Source organism: Plectropomus leopardus, chromosome 15 (assembly GCF_026936395.1).
Source record: "Plectropomus leopardus strain MGB_pleo_1.0 chromosome 15, ASM2693639v1, whole genome shotgun sequence".
NCBI classification, from domain to species: domain Eukaryota; kingdom Metazoa; phylum Chordata; class Actinopteri; order Perciformes; family Serranidae; genus Plectropomus; species Plectropomus leopardus.
This window is the reverse complement of record NC_142190.1, coordinates 30,184,891-30,200,027: the sequence shown is the minus strand read 5'-3', so window position 1 is coordinate 30,200,027 and position 15,137 is coordinate 30,184,891. Positions and strand designations below refer to the sequence as shown.

The 15,137-nt window shown below is 38.7% G+C and overlaps 1 protein-coding gene across 15 annotated transcripts in view; it reads right to left on the bottom strand.

Annotated features, from left to right (window-relative positions):
- picalma (phosphatidylinositol binding clathrin assembly protein a) overlaps positions 1–15,137 on the bottom strand; it is a 48,807-nt gene that overhangs the window by 4,916 nt on the left and 28,754 nt on the right. For 2 of the 15 annotated variants that reach the window (XM_042499240.2, XM_042499243.2), the window contains exons 13-22: positions 14,513–14,598; positions 11,447–11,599; positions 9,999–10,082; positions 9,435–9,515; positions 7,719–7,829; positions 5,632–5,760; positions 4,882–4,912; positions 4,698–4,797; positions 1,435–1,494; positions 188–289 (exon numbers count right to left, since the gene is read on the bottom strand). In XM_042499240.2, the coding sequence (XP_042355174.1) occupies positions 188–289; positions 1,435–1,494; positions 4,698–4,797; positions 4,882–4,912; positions 5,632–5,760; positions 7,719–7,829; positions 9,435–9,515; positions 9,999–10,082; positions 11,447–11,599; positions 14,513–14,598 (937 nt within the window). Of the gene's footprint in view, positions 1–187; positions 290–1,434; positions 1,495–4,697; positions 4,798–4,877; positions 4,913–5,631; positions 5,761–7,718; positions 7,830–9,434; positions 9,516–9,998; positions 10,083–11,446; positions 11,600–14,512; positions 14,599–15,137 lie in introns of those variants that run through there. The other 13 variants (XM_042499241.2, XM_042499242.2, XM_042499244.2 and 10 more) reach the window with 13 other exon arrangements.

The following is a 15,137-nucleotide window of genomic DNA, read 5'->3' as shown; positions in this document are numbered from 1 at the left end:
CTGAACCACCAGGCCGAGCAATCAGTGAATGAACTGAGGGTACATGAGTGGAAGTGGACCCTCATAGCTGAGGTGACTATCATTTATCAAAACAACTGAACACAAATGTTGCTCTGCTCCAGGCAGGCCAGGTCACTAAGCTCACGTGTGTCAGAGTTGGGACGTTATAAATGTAGACATCCATTACCTGTGCACCTGGATTAGAGCCAAAGGGGTTGGCCGGCCTCATCACAGGCTGGGTGTACATCACGGTGGGCTGCGTCATCATCACGGAGCCCATGTGAGGAGGCTGATGGGAGAGAAACTGATTTATTCCCTCTGAGATAGCACATGAAAGTCCTTACACTCATGTTGAATGATGACAAAAATACTGCTCATGTTGATAGATGAAAGAAGTTTCTGCAGACTATGATACACACTGGCACCTGCCAAACGTGAAAAAACGTGAAAAAAACAAAAAAACAAAAAAGGAAACATGAGATTTAGTGCACGCTCCAGTGAACTCAATCGTTTTGTGTATTGTGATCATAAACCTCTGTCTGAGCTGTCTAAAGTCAGTCCATTTTTTCGTCTTGACATTCCGACAAAATTGAAACGTTTAATTTAGTTTTTAGTCTTGGTTCATGTAAAACTGAAGTTTAGGAACATGAACATAATAACCAATAGCTGCACTTTCCATCACCGAACAGGAAGCAGCAAACCGGGTAAACAGCGATCGTGGAGACACTCTGGGAAGGCAAAAGAACTAGAACAAGTCTCGATTTTCTTGTACTGTGGAAAAGGAGTAAAAACTGGTGGAGCTGTGGAGTGAACAAGAATTGGAGTTGAATTCATTGTGTCTCTGATCCACCAACCAGCACTTATCTTAGTGAGAAATCTTCTTTTTTAAATGGATCACGTCTCTAAAATAACGCAGCTAACCAACAGATGCTGGTACAAGTTGAGTCGACAAAATCCAAACTGTAAAGTCTGTGCACAAATCCGGTTTATCTTTATGGATTGTATGATGCAGAATTGATAAGAGTACTGTGGACATGTGGATCACTTTATCTGATGTTTCGAGAATTATGCGTTTTACGGACACGTAAGGAAATGTTAATATGTCATATTTCTTAAAAGGAGTTCGGCCTGATATTTTCCACCAGGGGCAGGATGGACAATAATCTTAAAAAGGAATCTTGTTGCAGTCTTGAAAATTGTGACCCTGCAAGAATTTAAGTCTTTGCAAGAACTTTAAATGTGTGACTGATGTGAGAAGGTGGAAGAATTTCATCTTTAATCTTTTTTAAGTCAAAGTTTTCTTGTGTATGTTGGGCATAATGTGTGGGAAATAACTCTGAAAATCTTTTCTCCTCCTTTCATGTTTGCAGATCTGTGTGTGTGTGTGTGTGTGTGTGTGTGTGTGTGTGTGTGTGTGTCTCCCAGCTGACGTACCATTGCATATGCCATCATGCCTGTCGGTGTGGTTGCAGGGAAGGCCATGACAGATGGTGCCTGCGGTGACACAAAAGACAAGATGATTCCTTCTGCAGAATCAGGACACAGCTGACCCGACTCACATTTAACTCTTTATTATCAAATCTTTATGATATTCAATTTCAGTTCAAATTAAGTCTTTCAATAATTAAAATAACTAAAGTAAATCAATTCAGTAATATATTCTAATGAAAGCTTCAAGAAGATTTTTTCCATACCAGTGAGAATCAGTTTCATATTTTATATTTTGTCTCTATTTTTTTCAAATATTTATGAAATTAAAATGATTTCACAGAATTCATATAGTATGCTGTATATTTTGGGTGAGGGCAAATATGAAATTTACAAACTGCAACACAAAATGTAAAAACTTTAAAGGGGGTGTATTCATCATCTATTCAATGTATGAAGTTTAAGTTTTTATTTTTTCAAAACATTGTTCATGTTCGACCCCAAAACATGAAGGTGGAAAGATGCTTAAAAAACACAATTTTACTGAAAATGAAATGTGACCAAAATACCCCTTTCAATACGAAATTGAATCAATTTCATATTTTAATTTTTTTTTTTTTTTTTAAATATTTATCAAACTAAAATGATTTCAGTGCATTAATAAGGTATGTAGCATACTTTGGGTCAGATGAAATAGAAAATTTACAGACTGCAACGCAAGATGTGAAAACTTTAAATGTGGCTTCATTCATTATTTGTTCAGTGTAAGTAAGTATGTGTGTGTAAGTTTTTTTTTCTTTTTCAAAAAGTTTCATGTTCATCCCAAAACATGAAGGTGGAAAGATGCTGACAACAGCATTTATGCCACAAAAATGATGAAATTTTATTGAAAATAAAATTTTAACATTAGATTTTTCCCCCCCAATACCAATTTGAATCAATTTAATATTTCTGTTATATTTTCTTCATATGTTTATCAAATTAAAATGATTTCACGGCATTAATATGGTATGCTGTATAATTTGTGTCAGATCAAATGTGACATGTTACAAGTTACAGACTGCAACACAAGATGTGAAAACTTCATTCATTATCTTGTCCAGTGTATGAACTTAAGATTTTTTTTTTCTCAAAATAAAAACATGAAGGTGGAAAGATGCTGAAAACAGCATTCATGCCACGAAACAATTACATTTCTACTGAAAATAAAATGATGCCAAAAGCCTGCATTCAGAGTGGAGTGTCAGGGCTGCTAATCTTCTCAGAGTTGCATATATTTCACCTACAGAATGACAGACAGAGTTGAAGGAGAGCAGAGAGGAGAGTGTGTTGAGTCCTTGGGGCAGAAGTTGGATACTAGCAGGTGCTCCTTGTGGAAAGAGATTAGAGAGAAACAAGTACAGACCCTTTCCTTTTCCTTGCTTCCCCAGCAGCCCCTGCAGTGATAACAAACCCAGATTTGTCTAACGCCCGGCCCTCTCGGGAAGGATACATTTCATTAACTATTCAGTCATTGGCGAGGGAGGCACAAGTGAGTCAGACATGACGCTGGTGCCAAAATTGCTGCTTTCATCACAGACTGTGCTTGTTTCATTGCACCGAGAGCTCTCCTTCAGCATTCCTCCTCGCTGACAATGTTTGGTTTGTCTCAGGGACATCTCGCTCAGTGTTCCTGGGATCGTCAATAATGACGATAAGGCTCGCTTTTTGCATAACGCTACGGTTTATCCTTTAATGACCGATGGATGCTGTGTGTGTGCGTGTGTGTGTGTGTGTATCTGCCTCTTAGCGTATCGGCTTCCTTCAAGACACCGGCTCTTTCTTTCCGGCTTCCTCGAAGAACACTCATCCGCTTTTGATCATCATCTGACAATTTGGCCACATCATCAATAACTCGTGTGTGCTTTCAGCATGATCACAAGTGCCGAGTCTAAGTGAGGGGGTGTTCTGCGGGATTACTGTCACAAGCTCTTTTTGAATGTTTAACCAAAGCGAGATGACAGAGTTGAGTCGATCAGACCAAAACCACTAAACTCCAAAAAAAAAAAAAAACACAAGTGCTAGAAGGCAGAGAGACTGACATAAGAAACACATTGTCAGTAAGCTTCACTTTGTGGCTTTAGAGCTCATTTCTGAGGATTCCCTTTCCTCACATGAAGACAGAGTTATAGAATATATTCAGGATATGAAAATGTAACATGACAACCATGGCCTCGTTTACAAAAACTATGATGAAAACTTTTGTCAATGGGCTATTTTTCTGTCCAGGAGAAAACAGCAAAGATTTTTGTGCAATAAAAGCACCCTGACTGAAATCTATGTGCAGTCCTGTGAAACAGTAAAGGGAAAGAGGGAAATAAAGCTAAAACTGTCATTTCAACAACAGGACATAGCAGGTAGACACAAAAGTTGTGGCTGTTATGACGTCAGTGACAACAATAAAGGACACTTGGGAGCCAAGAAGGGACAGTAAAAAGACAATACAGGAAGAACTGAAGGCCATCCAGGAAAGCCTTAATTCCACAATCACTCAACAGCTTACACTTAAAAGTCAGCAAGAAGGGAACCGCAAATGAGAGCTTTAAGGGGCATTTCTTGGCAGCCAGAAAACAAAGATATTAAATAACAGTAACCAAAGCTAAATAATATTTAAATATTTTTTTCTTATTTTTGCACAACGATAGAATATTGCATACAGGGAAAAGCACTGTATTTTATGTCTTCATCTGCTGGTGGGCCATCATGATGAGAGTGGAAATATCAGAAGTTGTTGTACATCGGCATATCAGCTATCGGCAAAAAACCCCTTAAATATCATGCATCCCCACAACCAAAGCCTTTATGGTTAAAAAAAAATATGTATAATGCTGCAACCCTTACTGCGCCTGTATGTTCTGCATTTGACAACAGATTATTTTTTTGAAACTTTATTGAAAACATAATGCACATAATAAATAAATCATTAGCATTGGGAAAAAAATGAAGCAAATTGCAAAAACAATAACAAATGTTGGTAATACTGTATATTGCACTGTTAAGCCATCTTAAATCTGTCTAGGAAAACTGCATCCACAGTCAAGGCCTGACTGAAAGTACCTTTTCTATTTTTTTTCTTTTTTTAAAGATGATTTTGTTTGGGCTTTTTGTCTTTGTTAGATAGGACAGCTTTCAGTATGAAAGTGGGGGAAGAGAGAATGACATGATCTTTTTCAAATGTTTCCTGGTTGGGAGAATAAGACCAGGTATGTGCTGACAGGTGAGAGTCCTACCATGGTTGCAGGGTTCCAGGTGGTAGACGGAGCCGTCTTGGGTTGCCAGTTGGTTCCACCGGTCAGCTTCTTCTCGCCAGGCTGACTCCAGTGGAGATCGCTGCACAGATCAGGTCAACATGTTAGTCTTATTTAGTATGCACTGTCAGGGATATGAAAATAAATATTATTTAAGTGCACTCACTTCTTTGCTGTTCCATTGCCGATTCCAAGATCTAAAGCAGAGAGAAGTAACATACTGAATGAACAGTCATGAAAACAACATGCTTAATTCACACAAAACAGCAAAGTTTAAATAGAAATGTTTTTGTTCTATTGCTACTGTTTAGTACAAATTTCACCTCGTCTTACTGAACCCCTTCCAACCTGAGCAAACTGGCTTGATTTCTGTCAAAAACATGGGACAAAAGCAACGAGCAATGACAGAAGAAATGACCCAAAATTTAACAGGAAATTAGTAAAAAGTACAAAAAAAAATCACCTGCAAATTATTTAAACAATAAAAATAAAATTAAAAAAGAATGAAAAATGTTTTATGAAAAGGATATGATCTGAAAAAGTGCTTAAAAACTATAATTATTTTGTAATATGTAATTATGATAAATTCTCCCTTGTTGTATTATCTTTTTTCCCCTAGACATTTTTTCTCTCTCTCTTTTTTAATTATTTCGTAAATCTACTAATTTCTTGCAAATTGTGAAACATTTATAACTAAGTGGCTAACTGCATTTTCCCCATGTTTTTGAAAAAAAATCACATCAATTTGTTCAGGGTTCAAAGGTTTAAATACTTGTGAAAGGGATCAAAAAGAAGTTTGAGAAATTTGATGTTACTTCATATGTTTCAAGGAGTTCACAATCTGTTTATAGCACAGTTAAAGTTATTGTTTAGTTATATTTATCTGCAATCATGGTCGCAAAACACTGGAACTTACTGCCGACTAGATTGGCCAGTGACGAGTCCAGGTCGTTGGATACCAGCTTGTGGGGCTGCTGGCCGTTCAGGGTCATGCCCTGACTAGGTGAGGATGCCACTGTGGGTTTGAGGATGCCACCTAAAACATCTTAATCAAAAGGGGACGAGACAAACGAAAAGGGGTCCAGAACAGGTGAAGACAATACGACAGACAATAACGAAGCAACAGAAGAAGACATAGACAGGACAAGTGCGTCAAATGCACACACGGACAGAGAGAGCATGTTGAGCGTGGTGGAGGCACGAAGCACAGCTCACAGAAAAAAACTCATCAAGCCAAGACTGTGTGAGAGGAGTGTGTGTTGAGTCAACTCACCCAGTCATGCATATGCCATGCAAAAAAGCCAAGGCCCCAGAGAGTGTGTTTAAGCCCAGGGAGAAGAGAAAAAAATGAAGTGAGATCGTGAGCAGCCCAGAACCCAGTGAAGGTGTACAAACAATGAGTGTGTAAGAGATTCAAGGTGCTGAATGTAGCAATATATACTTTACTTTACTTTACTGTTAGCGACAGCGTTTGTCAAATTAAGACCAATTTCTCATACATCACAATTTAGGTGATTTTCTCAAAAAATCTGTTTCACACGATGTTAAATTCAGCATAGAGGCCATTACAAGCTGCCAGTGTTTCCAGTAATGGGCTCATATGTTTACAATTCTAATGTCTATTTAAAGGGATAACATTTTTAAAAATTACATGCAACAGATTAGTACCTCTACAACCTAAAATTCAACTTATTTCAATCAAAGGCAAAAAAAAAAAACAAACTCTGAAGTGAATAGCTTTACCAATTTTGACTCTTCTGAGTGGTGAAATATTTTTTGTGACTTTCACAGCTCATTGGAAATTATAGTATATATTATACTATATATAATTATAATTATAGCATATAATAGTCAATAGACGACAAAATATGTGAAAGTGAATCTTTCTTATAGACCGTATATGACGACGGACAACACATCTCTCCATTTACTCCCAATGTAGAAAAATGAAGCCAAAATATCCCGTATATGGCCGCTATCTAACAGTGGCGACATCATATGGAGCCATGTCATCTGCGCAGTAGTGATCCTGCAGTGTCAAGTTCCAGCCCATAAAAAAGTCTGACCAATTTCGAGCAGTGTCATTGAAAGCGAGCATGTCGATTGGCTCACAAAGCCGTCAATCATGACGTCAAACCCCCTTTTTAAAGCATTGAATAAGTAATTAAAACCAAACTTATCAGAAACACGACTTTGAACAAAGATCAGCAGCATGATAAGAAAAGACAATAAAGGAGAATGGCTTTGCTGTGTACTTTGAGTTTATAGTTTGGCCTGCGTCTCATCCGCTAACCACCCCCACCAGGGGGCGATCAAGATGTTTCGGCTTCACTTTTGGGGAGCTGCCATGTTCTCCATCTTTAGCTATTCTATGTCCTTCTGAGGTAAAACGCATTTTACGGCCACACAAAACACACAATGAGACAGCGTAACTTCCGCTAACATGTGCATGCTAAAATAAATATTCTGATGAGATGGCAGAAGCACAATTAAGTGGAAGACGGGAAATACCAATGACCATTATCTGTGATGTGCTTGGCAGGATAGTTCAAAAATTGCCCACCTATGCTGTTGTCTTATGTTAAAGTGCTATGCAGTGTAAAATCAATTTCAGTGTCAGAAAACATCTTTAAAGGAGCTCTCACTGAACCAGAGAGTTTAAACTGAATACTGTTACAGTGTATAAACCATATGCAGATGTTATGTGCTATTTGTTCTGTGCATTTTAATGAAGGAGAAATGAGCAATATTCTGTAAAATCACACCAATCAGTGAAACATGTGGGAAATGCTCACAACATTCATAGTCCACAGATAAAAAACACACAAACTGACAAACAAATCAAAGTCCAGCACTTTGACTTTTCACAGCCTCAACATGGCCCATGAACATGCAACCTGTCCCCCAAACCTTCAGGTGGCAGCAGAGTACATGAAGTCTGCTGGCTCCTGACAGGTAAGTGGGAAGGTAGCATGTCAGTGTGTGTAGGAGTGCAACACTTACCCGTAGAATCCGGGTTGTTAGCATTGGTGTTGTTGCCAAATACTGAGTCAAAGTCGACGTTAAGGCCTCGAGAGTTCTGTAGCTGCTGGGGGGTTGGGGAGGCTGTAAACCCTGGTGAGGCAAAAAGAAAATCAGAATCCAAATGTTGAAGCCACAATATCTCTGTCCCTGAAAACAAAATGACAAGCTGGTAGAAAAATATCTAGAAGATTCTTGTTTTTAGCAAGTCACATTTACAAACCAACATTTCAAGTTTAGTTTCAGTAGTATTTCACAATTAGTTTTTAGAAAAAGCACACAACCTCTTGACTTAAATTGCAGACATTGTCACCATGTGCTGCTCTACCTTTAATATTCTACCTTAAACACAATTTAATAGTAAGTTTAGTGTTTCAATTTCTCACTCTTCATTATATAATGCCTACGCACCAAGCAACATGCAGAGATGAAAAATTAAACGCATGAGTGACAAAAACTGCAGTTCCTCTTATGACCACTTGAGGCTGGCTCCAAGAGTGAGTCAATCCCCACAAACCCCCATGTTAAAATGCTCAACTTTACAGTAGAAATAAACATGTTTATAGCTTCATGCAAAAAATGGTTCATAGCTAATTTCAACATTAATGACAACTGTACAGGGGGTGAATTTTTATATAACTCAACTGTTTTCATTTTTATTAAGGCTTATAGTTATATCAATTGAAAGAAAATGGAAAACTATTTGGATTATTGCTTATTAAATTTTTTTTAAAGCAAAAATGCCAAACATTTTCTGGTTCCAACTTCCCTAATGTGAGGACTTGCTGTTTTATATCCCCTTACCACCAAAATTAGGGTGTGCACACAGGTTTTTTAAACATGGGCAAACCCTTTAAAAATAGTGACTATGCTTCCATTGCAAGTAGAGCAGAGCTGTGTACATGGTTCTGCAGCTGACGAGTATGCCTTTCTGTGTGTGTGGGTTGTTTTGGTGTGTTCGTTGGACGTCACCTACAGGCCGGTAAAAAGGTAAACAGTAGAAAGCAGCATGGTCAGAGATCTAAGAAAACGTCACAGTGGTTACCTCTCTTTTTGCATCTTTTACTAATTCAGTCTCTCTTTCAAACTCGGTGCAGACTAACATGGATTGATGTTTGAGCGCTGATTAGGAGGAGAAGGACAGTAAGTAGGAGTGGGGCATCATTGCACTTCGCTGGTTAAGGAGTTGAAATTAGTGATGCGTTTTCATCAATGCAAATCGAAACTGGTGGCAATAAATACCGTGACCACTGCAGAGTCATTTGACCTGGGTGTGATGCAGACTGTACACTTTCCCATTGCACTAAAAAGTCAGATGTTAGCAGGTGTTAGCTGTTTTTTTGGGCTTAGGGAATGCAGCTTAAGTTTTTATGTGATCAATAACTAAATGTTTGGGGGTTTTGGACTTTGGATAGATGAAATAATGCATGTGATGGCCATTTATCACCTATAATTTTAATAATTGGGAAAATTATCAATAGGTGCAGCTCTATAGAAGCCAAACCAAAACCTACATACACTATCTGTATTTTAGCTTTTTTCCCCCTCTATCTATCCAACTTAGTTGTCGTGAAACTGTAAATATGGACATTTTGGAGATTAGCAAAAATACAACACAAAACGACAGTTAGGTAGTCTCGTGTCATAGGTCTCTCTGAGCAAGACTTGTAACACCTTGGCCATCCTGGGAATACCTACCTCTGAATAGACCAGCTACAGCAGGGGGCTCAGATTGGAAGAGAGGAGTGGTGTTGTAAAGGCTTGGCCCACAGAAGGAGTCTGACACACAACAGCAGCAGCAGCAGACAGGCAAAGAACCAGGCGGAGGAAGAAGAGAAAGGAAGAAGGGAGAAGATTATGAAGATAAGAGAACAGAAGAAAAAATTCCAGCAGTGAAAGAACAGCGAGGAAGCCGAGCAACTGTGGGAATGGCTTTTTGACGGGGGAAAAACAAAGATCAGGATTTGCAGGACAAAAGCGGAGGAAGCCGGCACTTATCACATGGCTAGACTAAATACAGGGGGGAAAATTCAGGGCAGTGCATTACTAATGGCTAACCACAAAACAATGCAGGCTCACAACCATGGGCTTGTAGGAAGCGGGAAGGGAGAAAGGCGGCACGTTCAGCAGGAATGCTCTGCGCAAATGCTCTGCGCATCGCTCTCTGAGAGACACAATCTGGTTCTACTCGTGACAATTCACCTTACAAAACATGTCACTGCTCTCATGTCAGCAATCTCACAGCCCAACAGCAGTCTGTACCTGTGATAAATGTCTCTAGCTGCGCTGCGGTGTCAAGATCAGACGCCAGGGAAGAGTTTGAGTCAAAAAAAGGATTGTAATGATCTGGAGAAAGACAAACATTCTGCTTAGACAGATGGACACTCATGCAACACAGAGTTATGGCCTTTGAAATACACAGTAAAACAGGAAGGAAATAAAATATACAACAGCCTTAATCAAAGAGTGTTAAGAGCTGAGAAAACAAACATTAGAAACTTAATCTGATTGTGGAAGGGAACAAATATTTGGTGAAGGGCAGCATGCCAGATCTTTGATAACAGTGAGATAAGTCTGAAGAAATGTTCTGACCACTGACCCTAAACCACTTCAGGCATTTCCTCCCTCTCCCTCCTTACCACTCTGAAATCTACCTCTATATATATCACTCTAATCCCTGTTTCTAATTACAGTGAACAGGGTTCCCACATATCTACCCCGTTTCCATGACATTTTTTGGGTAGTTTAATAGGCAGGCCTCTGTAGCTCATCAACACTTGGGATCAGCAATATAAAGACATTATACCTTATCAAGATAGACTATATATCATCTTAGATATTGGATATTGTTGTATTGTGATAAGAAATAAATGGTGTTTTTTCTGATTTTTATAGTTGCATTACAGTGAAGTGATGTACTTTTCCCAACTTATCAGACAATTCTACTCGCTTTAATACTTGCCTTTAACCACTTAGTCATTACATCTACATACATTATATACATTACATCTACATTCCTAATGATTACTGATCAAAAATGGAATAGTGTTAACATTTTTTCAAAGTACTAAAAGTCATTCCTACAATATTGTCACATCAAAGAGGTAATTTGGTTAAAAAAGTGATTTAAAAGGAGAGGTATATTGTGTACGTAGATATAGCCTAAAAATATTGCAATATAATTTTCAGCCCATATTGCCCAGCCCTAGTCAGCACAATAATAAGGCTTTTACTCCAGTGTGCTATGCTCAAAGACAGGAAATTAAAGGAAAAATGTTGCTAGGAATATGGCATGGAGTGTCTTTGTGTCTACACACACAGTAGACACAATGCGGCACATTATTGGGCCACTATGAAATAGCGCGGTAACTGCTACTAACGTTCATACAGAGCAGCATTAGATTTTCAAAGAGTAATAAAGGGACGTATTTTGAGTCAGACATGTTGGGGGATTTTTATGAATACATTTTAAATAATATTCCAAAACTGTATTCATTTTTTTCTTCCCAAAATCATTTCCAGGCCTGGAAAACTGTTTTTCTAATTTCATAACTGTTCCAGTAATTTCGTGACAGTGGGAACTCTGACTGAATCAGCTGGAGTGACCTTATGAGACTAGTTACATCAGTAAACCACTATCACATGTTCCATGGGCAGAAAATAAAATTAAACTGTAAAAGAAAAGGGAAGATGCAGCAAGACAATCCCACCAAACACTTCATGGCTAGGTGTCCTAGAGGACAGGCTGCCAGCGTCCGAGGACGCCGTGGACAGCGGGACAGCATCGACAACAGGTAGAGTGAGGAAAGGGTTTGAGTTTGGAATGGATTCTTCCACAGCTTCTGCAGCAGAGGTGAAAGGATCTGAGTGGGCAGACAGGGAGAAAAAAAGGAAGACAAGAAGAAAACAGAAGAAGAAACAGACAGATTATGGCGGAGAGGAGGGTGAGAAAAATTAAAAAAGAGAAGTTTAAAAAGTGCATGCAAGATGATGTGCATGGGGGGGTGATGCAGGTGACAAGGATAACAACAGTGTTCCAGATACAGTGACAGGCTGATATCATGCACAGCTCTTATTGGCCCAAACCTCAGGTCTGATGACCAGCTTTATCAGAACTGCTTTAAGTAGTCCACCAGTCCACAGGTTAAGGGCCCTCATTATCAGAACGGTCAGAGTCCACAGCACAGAAGCTGATATCCCAAGACATCTGTGCTTACAATAACATAGCTGGATATGATGTTTGAGTTCAGAACGAGTGTCAATTTGTGAATCTTGCCTAAACTGTTTGGGATGAAATGCCATAAGTGCATAAGGAACAAGGCAATTATATGGTTTCACCTACAGGTACTTATATAGCACTGTCAAGTCTATTTACTAATAAGCATTTAAACTTACACTTATTACCCCAACCTACACTCAAAATGTTGATTTTTTGAAGGCATGAATTTGTAAAAATAAAATGTGTCTTAAAGGTCCAGTGTGTAGGATTTAGGGGCATCAATTGGCAGGGATGGTATGAAGTCTGTTAATATGTCGGAAATAAGGATCGTTGTGTTTTTGTCACCTTAAAGTGAACCGTTTACATTAGGGGTTGACCGATATTGATTTTTCAGGGCCAATACCGATACATATTATTAGCAGTTATTGAGACCAATAAGCAGTATTTGTAACCGTTATGCATTAACAATAAAAATGAAAAACTATCTATCAATACTTAGAATTCTTCAGTTAATAAAAAACTTTGTAAAAATGCCTCTAGCAAATGTTTAATCAAAATTGAAACCTTTAAAAATTTTCAAGCTAAAGTCAAATGAAAATTTCAATAAAAATGAATAAATATGAATAGCTCCTTGAGGTTTTTTAAAGTAATGCTGATGCTTTATTTGCACTTTTTAATGAATTAATTTTATCAGCGTCATTAAATTAAAACGCTGATACAGATAATCGGCAAAATGCCAAATATCTGCCCCAAGAATTGGCCAGGCTGATAATCTGTTGACCCCTAGTTTAAATCTACATACAGGGCAGGTCCTCTTCCACAGAGTTGGCCATGTTGTTCTACAGTAACCCAAAAAGTTCCAACCAAACACTGGCTCTAGATAAAGCCATTTGTGTTTTCATGTCGGCTACTGTTTGGCACATAGGAGAAATTTCAGTTGATTGCTATTCCCAACTTCACCACTAGATGCACTAAATCCTACACACTAGACCTTTAGCCAATGAGTGAGCATTATGTGGCCCAATCTAAAATAAAGCAATCCACAATGACAGGACGTGGTTTACAGTCGTTTTAGAACAGCTAAGACGCCTTGTCAGCGGCTGTGGAACAGGAGATATGAGAGATGAATCAGAAAACAGGCGGTTCTATCTTAAGTTTCTCCTGTCCACATGTCAATTTGCCTTTGGCTAAGATGCTAAACGACAAATTACTCCCCAAGGCTGTGCCATCGGCCTCTGAGTGCGTGAGTGTTTAAAGTGCTTTGAGTAGTCCCAAGACTAGACAGTTGCTGTATAAATACAAGTTAATTACCATTTATTAACCTATTCACATATACATAATGACCTGAGAATATGAATCCGGTACATGTTCTAGAGATTTAATGACTTATTGTGTCCCAAATAATGATGTAACATTGTTTGCAGACAAGGCTTGTGAAATATCTGTCCACCTCTTCCTTAAGGGCGGTGACACTTGCTGCCATTAGCATGAGTAATGTGTGTTTGTACAGGAAGTAGTTCATGTTTTACAGAAAAAGTAAAACACCAACCACAGTTCAACCTATGTCACCAACACCTCACAAAAAAAGAAGACATTTTAAAGCAGATATCACAATTAATACTTATGGTTGTTTCTCTCCCTAGTCTTGGTCTAAGTCTAGTGTTAATATGTCTTTCAATTTTTTAGTAGTGCTTTATGTGCGCTCTGTGTACTGAGAGGGGACCCCTTTAAATGTTATACCACCGAACAGCATGTTGAGTACAGTCACTGGCTACAGTACATTCAAGAACAGATGAAGAAAGAGAAACATTAGAGACCGGAGATTTTAAAATTCTCAACTCAAACATTTCAAGCATCATCACATTGATTTTTGGGATAAAAGCTTCTATTGCAGGAAATAGTCTGGTCCTAACAAGCTAGCTGTTTGCAAATGCTGCATATGCTCCTGACAAAAAAGCCACTTTTTTCGCTTATATAGCTCATATGATGTGCAACACCAGGTGGCGATAATGCAACTTTATGGATGCCAACCACCATTAAACCCAAAGAAAAAGAAAAAGTACAACAAAGTCACATGACATACCACAAAACATAGCTCAGTATGTGTGGATGGAGGAAGACCCAGATCGTCTTAACCGTTATATGAGACTAATAGATGTCAGATAGATTACAGGGATATTACATTGGCTTTATTGCGGGGCTGCAACAGAAATAAACTTACCAATGTTCTGAAAATCCATTGCCGTGCTTCTTGTATCCCGAGAGGAAAGTTGCGTAACATCGCGAGAGATGTCGCATAACATCACATGCAGTCATCTCGCAATTGTGTTTTATCAACATTTCAAAAATATTGCTTAAGTTTTGCGCAAATCTGTAATGGAAACCCCACCTTATGCCTTGGCAAGTGTGAGGTACATACATTGGAAAGAATCAAATCACAGCATGTGTGATCTGTAGGGAATGACAGTGATGCCTGTGTGCTAATGAGTATGTGACATATATGTGTGTTTGTGAATGAGGTAGCAGTGCAGACTGTGAAGAAGAACTGAGCTCTCACCTCCCCATGTGTTGGTGGTGGAGAGAGGCAGTGGCTGCTGGAAGGCCGGCTGAAGGTCCAGCAGTTCATTGGCTGCCTTGGAGGTGCTGGAGGGAACGAGCAGGAAAACAAGGGCACAGAGGACAAATCAGTCACTCATTGCTAAAAACATTAGGTTCAACAAAAGGTTGCTATTAGAGGGAAAAAAACAGCTGAATGTGTGAAGTTAGTTTGTTATGATCCACCTGTTTTACACATTTTATTCCCTCTTTTATTGCATTCTCTTGAACTTTATCTAATGTTATCAGTTGTGCTGCTGTGGCGCCCCAGTTCTATACAGGGATCAAAGTGATCTTAGAAAACACAACATTTGTGACACCATTTTAAAATGCTTTAGCAATCTACAGGGATTTCAGTGATCATTCCAACTCAATGAATTCATTTCAAGCTACCCAACTTTTAGCTAAAGGCACCAAAAGCTTAAACACATCAGTTGACACAAGACAAGATGGATTTATACAGTTTGTTTTTTTTAAGACAATTTTTGGGGATTTTTCTTTTATTGACAGGACAGCTGTAGATTACTAGGAAATTTGGGACATAGAGGGAGAATGGCAATCAAACCTGGGCCGCTGCAAAGGCCCCA